Genomic DNA, 18617 nt, shown 5'->3' with positions numbered 1-18617 from the left:
TGCCGCTCAAAGCATACATTGGCCTCACCGGGGGAGGGTGGCGGGACGCTACCGGGGGTCTAGTGGGGCTTCATGGGAACCGGGTAGTAGCAGTGGTGGTGGTGAGTCGAAATCGGGCACGGGTCTAGCGAGGGGACGAGGGGTTCTCTTCTTCTCCGTGGCACGGTTTAGGGTGGTTTTGCTTGCCGAGCCAAGCCAATCCAAGTCCAGATATGGATGGGGAGGCGTGGCCAGCCCTGGTCACCTGGGGAAGAGCGCCAGCAGCGCGCAGAGCAGCGTGGCGGCCACGGACGGAAGCAGAGCCACAGCACCTCCACATTCCATGGAGTTCTCCTGGAGAGAGAGACCATGAGAGACAACAGAGAGAGAGAGTCAGACCAGAGCACCTCCACACTCCATGGAGTTCTGGAGAGAGAGACCATGAGAGACGACAGACAGAGAGGGAGAGAGAGGGAGAGAGAGAGAGAGAGAGAGAGAGAGAGAGAGAGAGAGAGAGAGAGAGAGAGAGAGAGAGAGAGAGAGACCATGAGAGACAACAGAGAGAGAGAGAGAGTCAGACCAGAGCACCTCCACACTCCATGGAGTTCTGGAGAGAGACCATGAGAGACGACAGAGAGAGAGAGAGAGAGAGAGAGAGAGAGAGAGAGAGAGAGAGACCAGAGCACCTCCACACTCCATGGAGTTCTCCTGGAGAGACCATGAGACGAGAGAGAGAGAGAGAGAGAGAGAGAGAGAGAATCATCATTAGGCAGATTTTTTTTTAAACAAGATTTGTTTTAAAATATATTTAGATTTGTATTATCGTGAGAACGATGGCTTCAACCTTTGCATTGCAACCTTTCAGGAAAAGAAAGCCTGCTATTAGCTTGGATTCACCATCGATGATGTCACTGGTGGACGGGTTTCTGAACTTCCCACAGCCTTCCTATGAGACACAGACTGAGTAGGAAAAAACGGTGGTATTTTATCAGGAACATTAGTTAGGACCAATTATAGGAAGAGAAGTTGAAAAGTGGTGAAGTGGTCCTTTAAGTCGTGATAACATAATGACACATACAAGTGTAAAGAAGAGGTCCTCCGTTACTTATACTTTGCACATTTATGCTTATTTTGTACCAGTACTTGATTGAATTATTTATATTGGCACAGCTTACTAACTTTAGTCATTTGTATATTTGCACAAAAAGGAAAAGCAGTCATGATTTGAATTAGTTTATTGAAAAGTATTAAAACATGTGAGCTTGTTTACACATGTGTTTACTGATTATGTGTGCAAAATAAGCATAATGTACAAAGTAGAGCACCTCTTCATTACAGCAAGTATCTGACAATAATGTATATAAAGTCACAATACCAACTTTGATGAGGCAGTATTGCTTGCTGTAATATATAAGGTTTTCTTAATTTCCTGAAAAAAATTGTTTGGAGACAGTAGAGATATTATGTAAATGAGCTGTTTGAACTTAATGAACTTGTAATTCCCCCCAAAATAAGGAAAAAAGTGAGTCCCTCATTTCAATAAGGGACACGTCTACGTTTCCAAATGAAGCGATAGATTCTGTACTTCAAGGGACAGTTGGCATTGGCAACCCTAGTTCTACTGGGAATTTGGAAGCATTTTTTTTCTTTTTTCCTTCTTTTCTTTTAGCAGAGCGCTTAGCATTTTCAGCCTGGAAATAAATGCATAAATGCTTTGGTTGGACAGACAGACAGACAGACAGACAGACAGACAGACAGACAGTGTCTGGTGCGGGCGTGGCCTCACCTCAGGATGGTAGGGGTGACAGGTGTCCGGGCGTCGCCGGTCCTTCTGGAACCTCAGTCGCTCACACTTGAGAGATTCATTATGTGAGGTCCAGGTTAAGGAACAAACACTCAGTGTACTTTTACTCAAGTACTGTACTTAACATTTTGAGGTACTTTTACTTATTTTTTCCAGCATGCAATCAAGTGCAAAATCAGCCATTACAACACCATCAAGGCCTACCAAAATCTTTTTTGGTCGACAAAACCAACTAGAAAACTAGAACATTTCAGGTGACTAAAACAAAATGGAATTTCACAAGAAACAACAAAATCAAAATGTTCTGTTAAAATCAACACTAGGTCGTTGACCCTAACCCAAAATGTTTGAGGACCGTGCACTGAAGTACTCCACAGTAAATGTACTCATTGAGGACCGTGCACTGAAGTACTCCACAGTAAATGTACTCATTGAGGACCGTGCACTGAAGTACTCCACAGTAAATGTACTCATTGAGGACCGTGCACTGAAGTACTCCACAGTAAATGTACTCATTGAGGACCGTGCACTGAAGTACTCCACAGTAAATGTACTCATTGAGAACCGTGCACTGAAGTACTCCACAGTAAATGTACTCATTGAGAACCGTGCACTGAAGTACTCCACAGTAAATGTACTCATTGAGAACCGTGCACTGAAGTACTCCACATAAATGTACTCATTGAGGACCGTGCACTGAAGTACTCCACAGTAAATGTACTCATTGAGGACCGTGCACTGAAGTACTCCACAGTAAATGTACTCATTGAGGACCGTGAACTGAAGTACTCCACAGTAAATGTACTCATTGAGGACCGTGAACCGAAGTACTCCACAGTAAATGTACTCAGTTCCTTTCCATGGCATGGTCTACCTCCTCATTTATAATGGAAAGGACACGTGTTGTGGAGACTAGAGCACCGTGGTGGAAAGATGCTCTTGTTGAAGGCGGGGCTATTTTTGCTCACTGCAAGAGAGAAAGAGGAGGAAAAACTTGCTGCTGTTGCCGGGGAAGAAACCATGTATCTCCAAATGTCCCCTTTTTTATTTTTCATATTTACCACCAACAGCACCATCTGGTGGATGGCCCATTTATTTAATAGGCAAAGCTTTCTTAACCGGGAATCAGGAATTAAAAATCCGATATATGACATGTAGCCCCAAATAATATAATCCACCCAAAGCATACTTTTTGTAAGCGAGGATCATATCGTTTAGACTAGAAATGAGCCGCAAATCAAGCTTGTTTTGGCCCAAAGAGAAGAATCCGAGATATTAAGATTCTAAAAACTGCGTTCCCATAGACAGCATGGGGTGCATACTTAGTTTAGACTAGTCATTGGTTAGACATGGGTTAAGGTTAGGTTTAGGATAAGCCAGCGGAATTTTAATTTCCGTTTCTTTCGTTTTTTTGGGGTTTTTTTCATCGCACCCGAACTGGAGTCTTATGAGCGCGAACAGGACACAGTAGGCCTATCTCACAGCCCGCTTTCCACGCCCACTTCCGGTAAATAGTGGTGTCTTTAACATGAGCATTTACACGTTTTTTTCTCTGGAGAATCTAAGTACATTTTCTAATGTAAAAATGTGACAGACCAATATTATTATGAAGCAAACAAGATGGTAAATCAGGTCGAACAGATAGAACAAACCTTACCTTGAGAAAACAAAAGTTGTAGACTTCTTAAATTACCTCTGTTAACATGTAGCGTCTATGGAGTGACGTCACGCTATCACCACTAACCCCGAAAGGGGGCGTATTTAGGGGGGCGGGGAAATTCTGTGAGATAGACTTGTTGTGAACAGTCATCAATTTATATTAAAAAGGCGTGAAAAGGCGTCATAGGCGGGGAAAAACACGCCGATGTTTGACGACGTAAAAACTCGGATGTGTGGTCTCAAAGAATATGATTGTTGGCTAAGTTAAGAATATTTGGCGGTCCCGTTTTCATTTTGCACTGCATCGCTGGTTGTTGCAATCAACTGCACTATAATACCTCACCATCACCCCATGAAGCAATGGCGGAGTCGGACACGCCCCGAAATACCCGTATCCGTGTGTCTCAAAGAATAGTGGGTATGCGCATGTATAAAGTGAGTGGCAAAGTGAGTTTAATGTTGTTTAATGCAATCAGATAGGACTTTACAGTTCGGATGTATGGGATGTATGGGCAAAAAGTAGGTTTTTTTGTACACTCAGTAGGCGTTCGGGTTATGATGATGATGTCACGCGCATAGCCTCTACTCTACACAGCATACAATTTGACACAAATACTACAGTCTCTACAGTCTGCTATTGATCAGCCTCTGCCATGCACTGTGTGGGCTCTGGTGAAACACCCTGGCTCACACGTGCACGCACGCACGCACGAACGCACGCACGTACGCACGTACGCACGCACGCACGCAGCCACGCACGCACGCACGCACGCACGCACGCACAGCATTGTGAAAGGGTCCATCTGTTGGAGCCTCAACTTCAGATCTCATCCACCACATTTTCACCACTTCTCTTTCATCCAGTGACGACGACGGGGTGGGTAGGGTGACGTGTGTGTGTGTGTGTGTGTGTGTGTGTGTGTGTGTGTGTGTGTTGGGGGGGGGGGGGGGACTCCTCCCCGGAAAAAAAGCCTTGCCGCAAAATTAAAACGGTCCCCCTCACTTGTTCCCGTCGCTGCAGCTTAGTCGGTGGTGGACACTAAACTATTCTCTAGTCATAACGCTGCTGACACTGGAATCCACACAGTGGAAAGAGCTCTCTCTCTCTCTCTCTTTCTCTTCAAACTCATGACAGGCTAATTCTGTTGTCCTCCACTATGAGGAAGAGACCTCAGACCCCCCAGTGAGTCACTAGACCTGGCCACTAGAACCCTCTCCCGGGGACAAACGTTGGGAGGGCGAACTCCCCCGGAGTTTATTTTTGTCTCCCACTCTGCAGTTCCGTGGACGTCTATTATGGACCCCCAACTGGCTATCAAGAGTGTGACCTTGGACAAGGTCTCCTACCAGAGAACGACCATTGGACTGCTATCATATTATATTACACCACTACACTGCATTTATCTTAACATTCTGATACCATGCACTATATATCATTGTTATACCATATTATATTATCTTACACCATTACATGTATTATTATTGCTATTGCTACTATTTGTATTTGCCTGTATCTCCTCTCTGTCTCTGGAGAGAAGGAGATCACTCCTTCTCTACCTATTCTTGTCTCTATTTCTCTCCCCCGACACGGTTGAGGCAGATGGCCGGGTTCTGCTTGACGTTTCTTCTTAAGGGAGAGTTTTTCGTTACCACTGTCGCAAATCCTGCACGTGCTCAGGGTGGGATCTCTGTCGGTCCTTTGCTCTACATGTAAAGTGTCTTGAGACAACTTGTAGTGATTTTAAAATTGTATTTAATTGAAAATAGCCGATCTACAAGCCCACAACGCATGGCGATGCCACGACAACGACGATAATACGCTTGATACATCCACCCCCCCCCCCGCGACCTCTGCCATCCAATCGTTGGCGTCCACTGGGCCTCCTCGTCCAATGGGCATCCTAGCCTGCAGGTAAAAAGGATATACATGATCTCGATGGGGACCATGGTGACGGGCTCGATCATGCTGCAGTCACACTTGTTGTCCGTCACCACCATGAATAGATTACTGCTGGGGATCTGCTGGATCACAAAGGATCTGCAGAGAGAGAGACAGAGAGACAGACAGAGAGAGAGAGAGAATCTGAAATCCCAGTTGAATTGTGTACGTGACAACATGAAGCCTCCGTGACCCAATGAATATTGCATGGATTCATAAAAAAATAAATAAAAAAAACAGATGTCCACAGGCTGATTAGAACACATGAATTGGTCTATGTTGTGTAGATGAAGGGGGAAATTTGACAACATTTTGTCTTGATGACGGAAGTTTGAAATGTGCCATTATAAACAACATGATAAAGAGTTAGTGAGTTACTGTACATTATGAAATCCACAAGCCCTCAGAACTCTGCTCAGCCGTTTCCAATAATCATTCGTTAATGAGTTCCTTTCTCTCAAGTTCAGTCGATTCTGTTTCTATGGCTTATTGCACGCTTTGCACATTGCGTTTAGCATTATTAGGACCAGAGCACTGCACAGTAGTGCGAAGCCCTATTGAAATCGCAATGATTATTATTATTTTATCCACAATGAATCGCATTCTGTAGGCTACTACTGCACTGCTGACAAACATGTTAATACGGTATTCAAACAATAAATCACAGAGAGAGAGAGAGAGAGAGAGAGAGAGAGAGAGAGAGAGAGAGAGAGAGAGCGAGAGAGAGAGAGAGAGAGAGCGAGATACTGTACAGAGACAGAGAGAAAAGAAAAAGGACCGAAAGGCGTCCGTGTTTGCTATGTCTGTCCAAGCGCCTTAATATGAATTAAAAGTACCAGAAGGGCTTTGGAGTGCTGGCTATTTCTTTCTTACACACAGAGAGAGAGAGAGAGAGAGATACATAGATACAGAGAGAGAGACAGAAAGAGAGATACGGAGAGACAGAGAGATGGGGGGTTGGCGAGCAGACAAGGAGACTAGGAGAGTATAGGCTTGACGTAAATTTCCATGTGTGTCAGTGGATTTGTGTTACCAATGTTCACATTCCCTCTCAGGGGGGGTTGAGGGGGTGGGCGGAGGGAGGGGGGGGGGGGGTGGTTGGACGTGTGTCAAGAAGATGACTTGTGTCTCTGCCAGCTGTCAATAAACACACTCTATGCACTGAGACAGAAAGACAGGCAGACAGGACAAAATATGCAACAAACATGCACACACACACTTGCGCGCACGCACGCGCACGCGCACACGCACGCACGCACGCACGTACACACGCGCACACACACACACACACACACACACACACACACACACACACACACACACACACACACACACACACACACACACACACACACACACACACACACACACACACACACGGCGGGGGGGGGGGGGGTTCTTTCCACTTTCTCGTCTCTTCATCTCATCTCCTGTACGCTCTCTCTCTCTCTGTGTCTCTCTCTCTCCCCCCAACCCCCCCCCCCCCCCACCCCACCCCCCCACCCGTTTCATCCCATCACAGGGCGAGCACCAATGAAGTGTCGCGGAATATAAAACACTCCAAAAAGGGGAGACAAATGGGAACCACACTTTTTGGGTTCCCCCCAGACTCAGAGCTTCTCCCCCCTCTATGGTATGGCTGTAGTTTTTACTGGACCCAGAGATCAGGGCCTCATGGCTGGGCCTGATTTATGACCCGGGCCCAGGGCTTTATGAAGAGGAGAAGGCCGTAAAGATGATCTCTTCTTTTTCTCTCACTCTCTCTCTTTCTTTATCTCTGACTCTCTCCCCGAAAAAAAAGAAAACCCCAACCCCCTCTCTTCTCTTCTCAAGCCGGCCGGGTGATTTATAGCGCTCACTGAGAGGCATATATCAGGACATGTATGGAGGCATGCACCTCTGCACATGTCTGCACACACACGCTCGCAAGCACGCGCAGACAGACCCACACGCGCACACGCACGCACGCACACACACACACACACACACACACACACACACACACACACACACACACACACACACACACACACACACACACACACACACACACACACACACATACACATACTGTACGCAGCCGGCTGGACAAATCCCATCTCTTGAAAGGAGGACAGGAACTATGACAGAGTGGGAGAGAGCTGACGGATACGGACAGGCGAGCTATCTTCCAGGCATATCTCCATCTCGTACTGAAGTGAAAAGCCACGTCTCGACATAATCCCTGCACGGCAGAAACACGGCCGCGCCGCCATTTTATGTACCACAACTAACACAGTGGTTTACAAAGGTTTTTGTTTTTTAGCTCAAGACCCCAACATATACATTTTGTGTAGTGTCTTCCCGCGGGACCCAAACATTAAAAAAAGGAAAAAAAAAAGACACGAGGCCATGTCTTTTTGGAGGTATTGTCCACAAATCTTACTTTTTTCTTACACTTACTTTCATCCACTCAACCTGGCATCCCTATTTTATTGTTAAGATAGTATTCTTATTTAAGTTAAAAAAATGTGCCATATCGCGTTGTATCACAACACATTGTGATTGTCATAGATTGGCAATTTCCGCCATGTCATGTAGCGCCTCAGTAAACTATAGGATCACATAGAATGCAGAGAGACAGTGTAGTGTCTCAGTAAACTATAGGATCACATAGAATGCAGTGAGACATTGTAGCGCCTCAGTAAACTATAGGATCACATAGAATGCAGAGAGACAGTGTAGTGTCTCAGTAAACTATAGGATCACATAGAATGCAGTGAGACATTGTAGCGCCTCAGTAAACTATAGGATCACATAGAATGCAGAGAGACATCTCGTACTGAAGTGAAAAGCCACGTCTCGACATAATCCCTGCACGGCAGAAACACGGCCGCGCCGCCATTTTATGTACCACAACTAACACAGTGGTTTACAAAGGTTTTTGTTTTTTAGCTCAAGACCCCAACATATACATTTTGTGTAGTGTCTTCCCGCGGGACCCAAACATTAAAAAAAGGAAAAAAAAAGACACGAGGCCATGTCTTTTTGGAGGTATTGTCCACAAATCTTACTTTTTTCTTACACTTACTTTCATCCACTCAACCTGGCATCCCTATTTTATTGTTAAGATAGTATTCTTATTTAAGTTAAAAAAATGTGCCATATCGCGTTGTATCACAACACATTGTGATTGTCATAGATTGGCAATTTCCGCCATGTCATGTAGCGCCTCAGTAAACTATAGGATCACATAGAATGCAGAGAGACAGTGTAGTGTCTCAGTAAACTATAGGATCACATAGAATGCAGTGAGACATTGTAGCGCCTCAGTAAACTATAGGATCACATAGAATGCAGTGAGACATTGTAGCGCCTCAGTAAACTATAGGATCACATAGAATGCAGAGAGACAGTGTAGTGTCTCAGTAAACTATAGGATCACATAGAATGCAGTGAGACAGTGTAGTGTCTCAGTAAACTATAGGATCACATAGAATGCAGTGAGACATTGTAGCGCCTCAGTAAACTATAGGATCACATAGAATGCAGAGAGACAGTGTAGTGTCTCAGTAAACTATAGGATCACATAGAATGCAGTGATACATTGTAGCGCCTCAGTAAACTATAGGATCACATAGAATGCAGAGAGACAGTGTAGTGTCTCAGTAAACTATAGGATCACATAGAATGCAGTGAGACATTGTAGCGCCTCAGTAAACTATAGGATCACATAGAATGCAGAGAGACAGTGTAGTGTCTCAGTAAACTATAGGATCACATAGAATGCAGAGAGACAGTGTAGTGTCTCAGTAAACTATAGGATCACATAGAATGCAGAGAGACAGTGTAGTGTCTCAGTAAACTATAGGATCACATAGAATGCAGTGAGACAGTGTAGTGTCTCAGTAAACTATAGGATCACATAGAATGCAGAGAGACAGTGTACCTACTACCCAGCAATCACAGCCAGGACCTGGGCGAATTAGTGACGTCTCGATTGTGGCCAGATCAAGTCAAACCAAGACAGATCTGGCCCAGAATATCACCTGATTTCAACCAACATAAATTCTGCCCACTAAGACGGACGTCCCTGGATGAATCAGAGAGTCCGAATGAGGCCAGATTAACTTTAAGTAATATCATAACTAGTCAGATCTGGCCCAGAATAGCTATCTATCTATCTTCTATCTATCTATGCACCAAGTCTCTGTACGTCTGTCTGTGTGTAATCCACGTAACTTGAGAACCGTTCGCCCCACCGACTTAAAATTCGACACACGCGTTCCACACCACCGCAGGGGTTTTAGTGCCCGGTGTCGATTCGGTCGGACCCCCAGTTGTCCAGAACCGCCCCAAAAGGCCTCTGGCCGGGCTCTGGACCGGGCCCCTGCCCAGGCATGCCTGACACAGAATTCCATATATAGGAATAAAGGTACACAGAGAGACAGATACAGAAATATCCTTTTCTGACATCACAATGTCTGACAAAGAACTCCAGAACTCCATTTATGGGCATAAAAATACATTTGACACAGTGCAGTGCCCACAGGCACTGTCCCCTAGTTATTTCAACTGGTGAAGACCTTGACTGACCTGAAGACTGGTGGAAATGACGTAAAGATCACCCCAATATGGACTGTGATCTGGCTTAGTCCTGAACATCACCGAAGGACGTCATTATATCCTGACGTCATTTGTCTTAAACTATACTATAGGATCACAGGTAAACAAAAGACAAAGCCTGCTTGGAAACCGACCACATCTCACCATGACCAGCAGCAGAAACCTGACCAGAGAGCAGCCCGTATCATGCCGCTACAAACCAACCCAGGCAGAGCCAATTCCAATCAGGCTGAATTAGGATCTGCTGGTGGTTAATAGTGCGTGCTCTCACCCGGAGCGCAGCGCAGCACCGCTCTGACAGAAAGCACAGCGCAGCACACAAGTGCGGAATGTCCTGCAGGTTCGAGTAAATTGTCACACCCCCCTCGCGACTTTCCCTACACACGGGACTATTCTGTCCGTATCGGGTTGCAACTCGAACGGGGTTCAGTCGGCTATAAGCGAACTTCGCAACATCTCGACGCGGCAACTCGCACGCTTTAGCTCAATCGGTGGTGTCTCTCGTGGCTCAAGTTCGCTTGAGACAGTGCCCCTCCGTCGTGGTCTAAAACTGTACTTTTATTTAGATTCCACACTAGCTTTGCACAGTGCAGCACAGCGCAGCGCTGCGCAGCGCAGCACAGTACAGCACAGCACAGCACAGCACAGCACAGTACAGTACAGTACAGCACAGCACAGCACAGCACAGTACAGTACAGTACAGTACAGTACAGTACAGTACAGTACAGTACAGTACAGTACAGTACAGCACACAGCTCTGATAGAAAGCAGAGCTGCGCGGTCCTGGAAGAAAGACTTAAACACATCCTGACAGCACAGCTGCTGGCCTTGAACAAACCCAGAGCGCATGCAGACAGCGCACGCACACACACATGCACGCAGACGCACATATCATCGCTGTCGGGGAGAAACCTATTATCTCCCATATTTTAGCTGTTTTTCACAAATGAACGTCCTGCGTGATCACACCCCAGTGTGAACGCCCTGCGTGATCACACCCCAGCGTCACATAAAAGCATCAAAGGTAGCAGATGCACAAGCTGCAGTTTCGAGCTTGTAGATCTGCTACCTTTGATCTGTTTTTTTTATTTGAATCCTGAAAAGTAACAGTTTTGACACATATGAGGTTTCCACCTGACAGAGACAATATGCTGCTGTATGCATAGTGTGCACGTGTACTGTACAGTACATTCACGCACGCACGCACGCACGCACGCACGCACGCACGCACGCACGCACGCACGCACGCACGCACGCACGCACGCACGCACGCACGCACGCACGCACGCACGCACGCACGCACGCACGCACACACACACACACACACACACACACACACACACACACACACACACACACACACACACACACACACACACACACACACACACACACACACACACACACACACACACACACACATACAGTATTATGTTTATGCACATGCACACTCTATCCCAATTTTGCCGCAGTCACAAAATAATTCCTCCCGTCACACATTTCTGTGTGTTGTCACTGCTAGTGAGGAGCCCACACCGGGAGGACGTCGTAGACTAGAGCCTCTGTGTGTGTGTGTGCATACTTTCATATTTTAGACTAGCACACACATCACAAGTGCATACACACCCTGGCGCAGACGCACGCGCACTGCGCACACACACACACAGTGAAGATGTGAGCCAGCAGACAGACAGAGAACAGAGACATGCAGGGTGTGAGTCAGACGAGAGATAGTGAAGGATGGAAGACGGACGGACGTACAGACGTACAGACGTACAGACAGACAGACTTTTTTAAGCCCCCTTTTCTCCCAGAATGTCGTTATGGCAGTTAATTCCTGCCCACGCGCATTGCTGTGTGTTGTCACTGCACACCTGCCAGGGAGAGGAGCCCCCACCGGGAGGACGCAGACTAGCCTCCATGACAGACCTCCCACCCAACGCTCCCTGCTGACAGGTCAGTATGTCCAGTGACAACTATCACCCTCCTCGCCTGACTTAATTCCTTCCCCCAGGAGTTATGCCACTCCACTGCCGCTCTGTTCCGCGGCAGTGTCGGTCCGTTCCGCGGCCGAGACATGTGTTGCCAGTTAAAAATCACCCATGTCTTCCCTGTGAGGTTAGGGTTAGGGTGTCAGCGCCGCTGGTTAAAACCCACCCGTAGCTCCTGACATGCGAATCAGCCGTGTCTTCCATGTGAGGTATAGGGTTAGGGTGAGGTTATGGGGTCGCAATGATGGTGCCGCCGAGAAACATGTATGGTCGGCAATTGGTGGCGACTCCGCGGCATCAGCCGCTGGTGGAAAATGCACTCGCTCTCCCTATGAGTTTCTTCCAGCGGTGAAATGTCCCTTTAAGTACACAGTACTATGATTATTGAGTACACATACTTATTTACTTTACACCACTGGACATACGTGCCCTCATGTGCCCCCAAAAAAGTCTGAGAACCACTGACTGAACGGAGCTAGTCGAGATGCTGTTGGCAACCCTTGCCTCTCTTTATAAACACACGACACACAATCCACCACTATTCTATCTCCACTGTCTGTGGCTACGTAGTGCGTATCAGCACCGTGGTGTCAGCGAGGCAAACTAAACGGCCCAGACATCTAAAGCCCCAACGAGAGGAGGCCGTTTGGAACACGTTTCCGTTGCTGTCGGGGCATAAAACCTCCACATGAAAACGTGTTTGTGTTTTCCCACAACATAACGCCCTACTTGATCATCACTACAGCGTCACGCAGAAGCATCAAAAGTAGCAGATGCGCAAGCTCAAAAATGCCGTGCCAAGCGACACCTTTTGATAGATCTGCTACTTTTGCAATGTTTCGAATTTGAATCACGTAAAGTAACAGTTTTGGACATATGAGGTTTCCACCTGACAGAGACGATTTCCAGCTTAGAATGACTTAATGTAATGAAGTTCCAAGCGTCATTTTGGTGACATTCTGCTTTCTACCCTGGCTGCAGGATGGATGTGCCCAGAGTATTGGGGGTATTGCTTGTTTTGGTGTCTCTTGCTTTTCCCAAATAGAAGACTGTATTTTCTAAAAAACTACCTCCCCCTGGCCAGCCGGGGCGCCTGATGGAGGGGAAAGGAACTGGTCGGAATAACGTGTTCCTTCCACGCGCTACGTCCGGCCAGGGAAATTCCCCCCTGTCAGGTGAAAAGAAGCAGCTTGGACTCCTCATGCATAGAAGGAGGCATGAGGTCAGTCCGCTGCCCCCCCAGGTTGGCAGAGGAAGTGTAGCGCCCAGGATTACATTAGATAATTGGCACTGGGTGAAAAAACTGGGTTGCAAAATCGTGGGATAAAAATTATAGAAGTAATGAAGACTGTATTTTCGTTGTGATTTTGACCTTTTAATCGCCGGCAGTGATCTCAAAGAACTGGCAGACAGACCCGTGCTGGCCATGTCTTTTTTTTTGCCACATAATTTTGCACAAAGCTTTAGTGTTTGACTTGGGTCAGGAGCGATCCAGGTTTCTAAATTTGGGGTGTTCGAGCCATATACGCTCAAAAACAAACAATGACACAATTTCACACTTTTTTTTCACCCTTTAAATCTACCAGACTAACGTTAGTGCTGTTTTGATGCCGACTCAGAAACAATTGCCTAACTGCAGTGCATGCAATAATAATACAGGGCAGCCCCTTGCTTGAATTAGACATGTTGCCCAGATTGAAAGCTGACATCCAGAGAGCTCTCACAAGAAAGCTTAGGTCAGTCAAGGTTCTCAAACTTGTTTGGCTTCTGCTTGTTCTGCGCTTTTTTATATTGTTAAACGCTTCAGCAGATCAGCAGGTTCACACAAAGTTTGTTAATGATTTATGATCATTAAAGGCATGTTGCCCCTGTGACCCGATACGCATAAGCGTTTGAAGATGGATGGATGGAAAGGCATCAAAATGATGGAACTTTGCTCTGAATTTACAATAACAACAGTCATTTCCCTCTATAGTGTGTACCAAAATCTCCTGGAGGGGGCGTCAACATATGTGTCACGTGTTTGTTCACAACATTTTCCTTGTCCTTGTAATGTATTTGGGCCCGACGTTCTTTCTATCCATCCTGGTGTTGGTTCACTATGTTGTCGCCAAGAACGAGCTCAATATTTACAAAAACATACCACCGTCACTCTATTCTGAGTGATGTGGGCTAGAATTGAATGCCCACGAGAGGGCCGTCCCTAGCTTTCCAGACGCCGCCCCCCTCTTGGTGACGTACACGTTTTCACACGCTATATACCAGCCGCTTATCAGCCACTGGCGTAGTGTGGTGGTGTTTGCAGAAAACACCAGTGGTGGAAAGAGTACTTTTTTTCTTTTACTTAAGTAAATGTATTAATACTGCAATGTAGAAACACAGTATAAGGCTTGACTCACACCTTCGCAACAGATTGATGTATGCTTGTTGTATGAGACTTGTTTACTGATGCAAGCTCTCAATTCATTTCCAATGGGAGTCACATGGTTTGACACAACATTTGTGTTGTATGAGGGGGGGGGGGGGGGGGGGGGCAGTCGAAACACAGCCGGAAGCCGTACAACACAAATGTTGTGTCAAACCATGTGACTTCCATTGGAAATGCATTGGGGCAAGATGTAAACAAACCCTTTCATACATCTAGCATGCATCAATGTTGTATGCTAGATGCGAAGGTGTGAGTCAGGCCTAAGTCTGGTAAACAAAATGTACTTGAGTAAAAGTATATATTTTTTTTCATGGCCCAGCAGTGGGTCTCGGGCCACAGGTTGAGAATCCCTGGCCTATATTAGTGGACCTTCATCAGAGCTTTTTTCAAACTTGACTTATCGCCACAATTAGCAAAAGTTTCATACGGCCTTGCGTCGTGTGTAATTCAGCAATTATCGATTTTAACGGCTTCAGCTGGTTGCAAATAAAGCCAGACTCTTTGCTATAAACGCAAAGCGATGGTTTTGCAATTGCTGCAGTTCTCCCGTTTCCTACAGACAGTATAGGACAGCAGGAACCCAAAGTTCTGTTCTTGAACCGCTTATCGTAGGAGGAGGAAACTCGTATCTCCATGGATCAACCTCGCCATTCAAGAGTCGCACAAAAGCAGGGAAAATATCCGATCTACCAGTGATGGAAAGTAATCAAGTACATGTACTCAAGTACTGTACTTTGAGGTAGGCTACTTTTACTTTACTGGGTTATTTCCGCTTTTCAGTACTTGTAGGCTACTTCTACTCCACCACATCTCAGAGGCAAATATTGTACTTTTACTCCACCACAATTATTTGAATACTTTAGTTACTAGTTACTTTGTACTAGATATACATTATTATAAAACATACATTAACCACTTTAGCCCATATAAGCTATTTGAAATTAGCCGATCTACAAGCTCACAATGCGTCACAATGCAGCATGTTGTCAGCTGGTATTTTCAAACATTTTAGTACGTTTACTTTTGGTACATTAAGACGCCTTATTTTGATGCCAATATTACTTGTAACAGAGTATTGTTATATTGTGGTATTGTTACTTTTTCTTTAGTAAAATATCTGAGTACTTTTTCCACCAAATGTGAAAAATCTACAAGCTCACAACGCGCCACACTGCAACATGCACGTTGTGAGATTGTAGATTGGCTATTTTCACAATTTTTGAAATAATAATGAAAATGGGATTTCTTATGACATACAGGGTTTCCTCGCGACAGGAACATTATACAACTCCCATAGTGAACAATTGGTTGAGGCATATGAAATTAGAGGAAGAAAAAAAATATTCGGGGGGAGACCACAGGGTTTCTGAGATGACTAGTATTTGAGTCTGTGGGTAAGAATGTTGTTAAAAGCTCATAAGACTACAGCCCTTGCTGACTAAGAGCAAAGGAAATTATAAAAATGTTGTTTAATATGGCCCAGAAAATGACATGTGGTGGGTGTGCAATTGTTTTCACAATTCAGCATTTGATAATCCCAAAGGAGATTGGTATAGTAACAAATAAAAGTTTAAGGCCTTTTAAACCTAATTATTTAACAATAATATTTGTAGCCAGAGTGTAATCTTTTCAGGCTTTTCAACCTTTATTTCATAGTCGGTTGAGAGAGACAGGAAACATGAAAAGAGAGTAGTAGTAGCAGTAGTAGTCGCTATCAAGCCTGGCTCTTTAGCCGACTGGTAACATACCAGTGTTGATGTATTGTTGATGAATTGAACATGGTGGACCCTCTTGTAAACAAGTGTAATGCTTAATTGGGTCGTCCACTCAAAATTAACAGTCTTTGTATTGAGTTTGTGCTTGAAATGTACTGTAATTCTGCAAACTGTTAATAAATATTTCAATCAATCAATCAATACACGTCAATGGGGGTCAGGAGGAGGGGGGGGGGGCAGTGTGAGCCAGTAGGATGCAACAGCAAGTGACAAAACAGCAATGTGTGTGGGGGGAGGAAAAAGGGGTGGATCATTGTGAAAAATAATATTCCATGATTTTTCAAAGGTTAGTGGAAACGCCCAGAATAGAGCACCGAAGTCTGACGTGAATATCGCTAGAGGGCACTAAGTCCACAGGTTTGTGTATTTATTCATTTGTAATCCCCAGGCATAAGGCGGATCTTAGAAGAACTGTGTTTAAAAAAATAAAAAAATCATCTCCGCAGTTTCACTCATGGATATTTTTGGACCACAATTCTAATAGACGATTTTAATGTTTATTCTCCATTGAGAAAAACTTCTGCGAACCCGTTGGAACCAGTTGGAACCCGTTGGAACCAGGGCATGACCGAGTGACGGCAGGACTTGGGAGCTCAGTGGCTGGCAAGGGCAGCTATAGACCAGTGGTTCCCAAACCTTTTCATGTCAAGGACCCCCAAATTGACACTAATTACCCCGCGCACCCCCATTTGAAAAGATATGCCAATAAGAAGATTTTTACGGCTCTAGCAGTGATTCTCAACCCGTTTAAGTTCAAGGACCCCCAGTTTGACATGCATTAGTCTACGGACCCCCATTTAATGGCATTTCTATCTCTGGGACCCCTAATTTATATTGTAAAATCAATGTTAATTTAACTGTACAAATGCAACCATTTCCATTATACACTCTCAGAGTTAACAGACCCATAAGGGTCCATTTGGTTCGAAACTATCATTTTGGTGGGGATGCCCTTGGAACTCCATCAAAGGACCCCTGGGGGTCCCCGGACCCCACTTTGGGAACCGCTGCTATAGACGATGTTTTAACTCTTAACGCCCCTACTTGATCACACCACGGCGTCACACAAAGCGCCCCAAAAGTAGCAGATCCACAAGCTCGAAGAAACGTGGCACGAAGTGATACATGTCAAGCTTGTAGATCTGCTACTTTTGAGAAGTTAGAATTTTAAGTAACAGTTTGGGACGTAACGAGGTTTTCACCCGACACCGACGACATCCAAAGCAGCCTCTCCGCTCGTAAAAAACGCTCTCCGTGGACACACTAACTCAGCTATGTTCTGCGCTGCCGCCGCGGCCAGAAACCCATCAATTTTGGGAGAGTCACTGACACTGTGTTTTGAAGAACGACCCGAAGACCTACTGTTCTCTATACCTTCAGAGCGTCAGTGTGCTAACAAGCACCTATACAATATTAACCCATTTAGGCCTTTAAAATTTTAAAAAAATCTTCTAAATCCTCCAGTTTTCTGAAATAAATATTTTCACGATTTTTCAAAAATAGCAGACCTACAAGCTCATAGCGCGCCACTCGGTGGCGCGCTATGAGCTTGTAGATCTGCTATTTTTCAATAGCTAAATTATAACATAATGTTTAAAACACCAAAAGGGGTTCCCGCCCAAAATGGGTTAATGAGTCTGTGCAGGCGGCTGGCAGTGGCGACATCCAAATATACAGCACTGTCTCGCTAACACATACAGCCATGATTCTTCCAGCATACAGGGTCTCAGGGAGAGAGAGAGAGAGAGAGAGAGAGGGGTTCTGTAACACATGATCTCATGTCTACATGTCTGACTGGAGAGAAGCTGTAGCTCATATTGCTCTCCGCAAACTCCTCCGTCTTCTTCCCCGAGACGAGGCATGCATGCACTGTGTCGACAGCGTAATGAAGCACGTTTACCGGAGTATTGTTGTACTGCACCCAACTGTAATCTGTATGAGATGCTGCCACATGCATGGAAAACGCGCGACGCCAATCCCAAAGCCACTGGCAATAGAGCCAATAAAAGAGCCAATAAAAGCTTCTCCCCGCGTATACAGTCAGGTACATGAAGGAACTCTCGAGGACGAGAAAGAACCGGGGCAAAGGAAAACGCAACCAAAGCGAAACCAGAGATAAGTTGTACACGAGATGTAACAATAAAGTACAACTTGAACCTGCAGTAGTTCTCAAGCTTTTTAGTGCCAATGACCCCTACATAAATATGTATTTGGCTGTGGACCACCAACCCCCCCCCTCCATCTGAAATGTGAAGAGAAGATTTGTTTTTACGGGAGTATACTTATAGTACTTTGACTCAAGTACTAGGCATTGAGTACTTATACGGTACCATAGTGCGTGTCCAGAGAAAGAGACAGCCAGTGTCTGAGAGGAGAGGAGAGGAGAGGGGAGGGGAGAGGAGAGGAGAGGAGAGGAGAGGAGAGGAGAGGAGAGGAG

At 45.5% G+C, this 18617-nt stretch overlaps 1 protein-coding gene across 1 annotated transcript in view; it reads right to left on the bottom strand.

Annotated features, from left to right (window-relative positions):
• Window positions 1–240: 240 nt before the first annotated feature.
• LOC306934751 (voltage-dependent calcium channel subunit alpha-2/delta-3-like) overlaps window positions 241–18617 on the bottom strand; it is a gene marked incomplete at its 3' end in the record, with an annotated part of 283538 nt that continues 265161 nt past the window's right edge. Inside the window, exons 35-37 of the mRNA XM_079517503.1 lie at window positions 5370–5480; window positions 1766–1874; window positions 241–333 (exon numbers count right to left, since the gene is read on the bottom strand). Of these exons, the coding sequence (XP_079373629.1) occupies window positions 241–333; window positions 1766–1874; window positions 5370–5480 (313 nt within the window). The remainder of the gene's footprint in view (window positions 334–1765; window positions 1875–5369; window positions 5481–18617) is intronic.

Source organism: Electrona antarctica (assembly GCF_951216825.1).
Source record: "Electrona antarctica genome assembly, chromosome: 2".
Lineage (NCBI taxonomy): Eukaryota > Metazoa > Chordata > Actinopteri > Myctophiformes > Myctophidae > Electrona > Electrona antarctica.
This window is presented reverse-complemented; position numbering and strand designations above follow the sequence as displayed.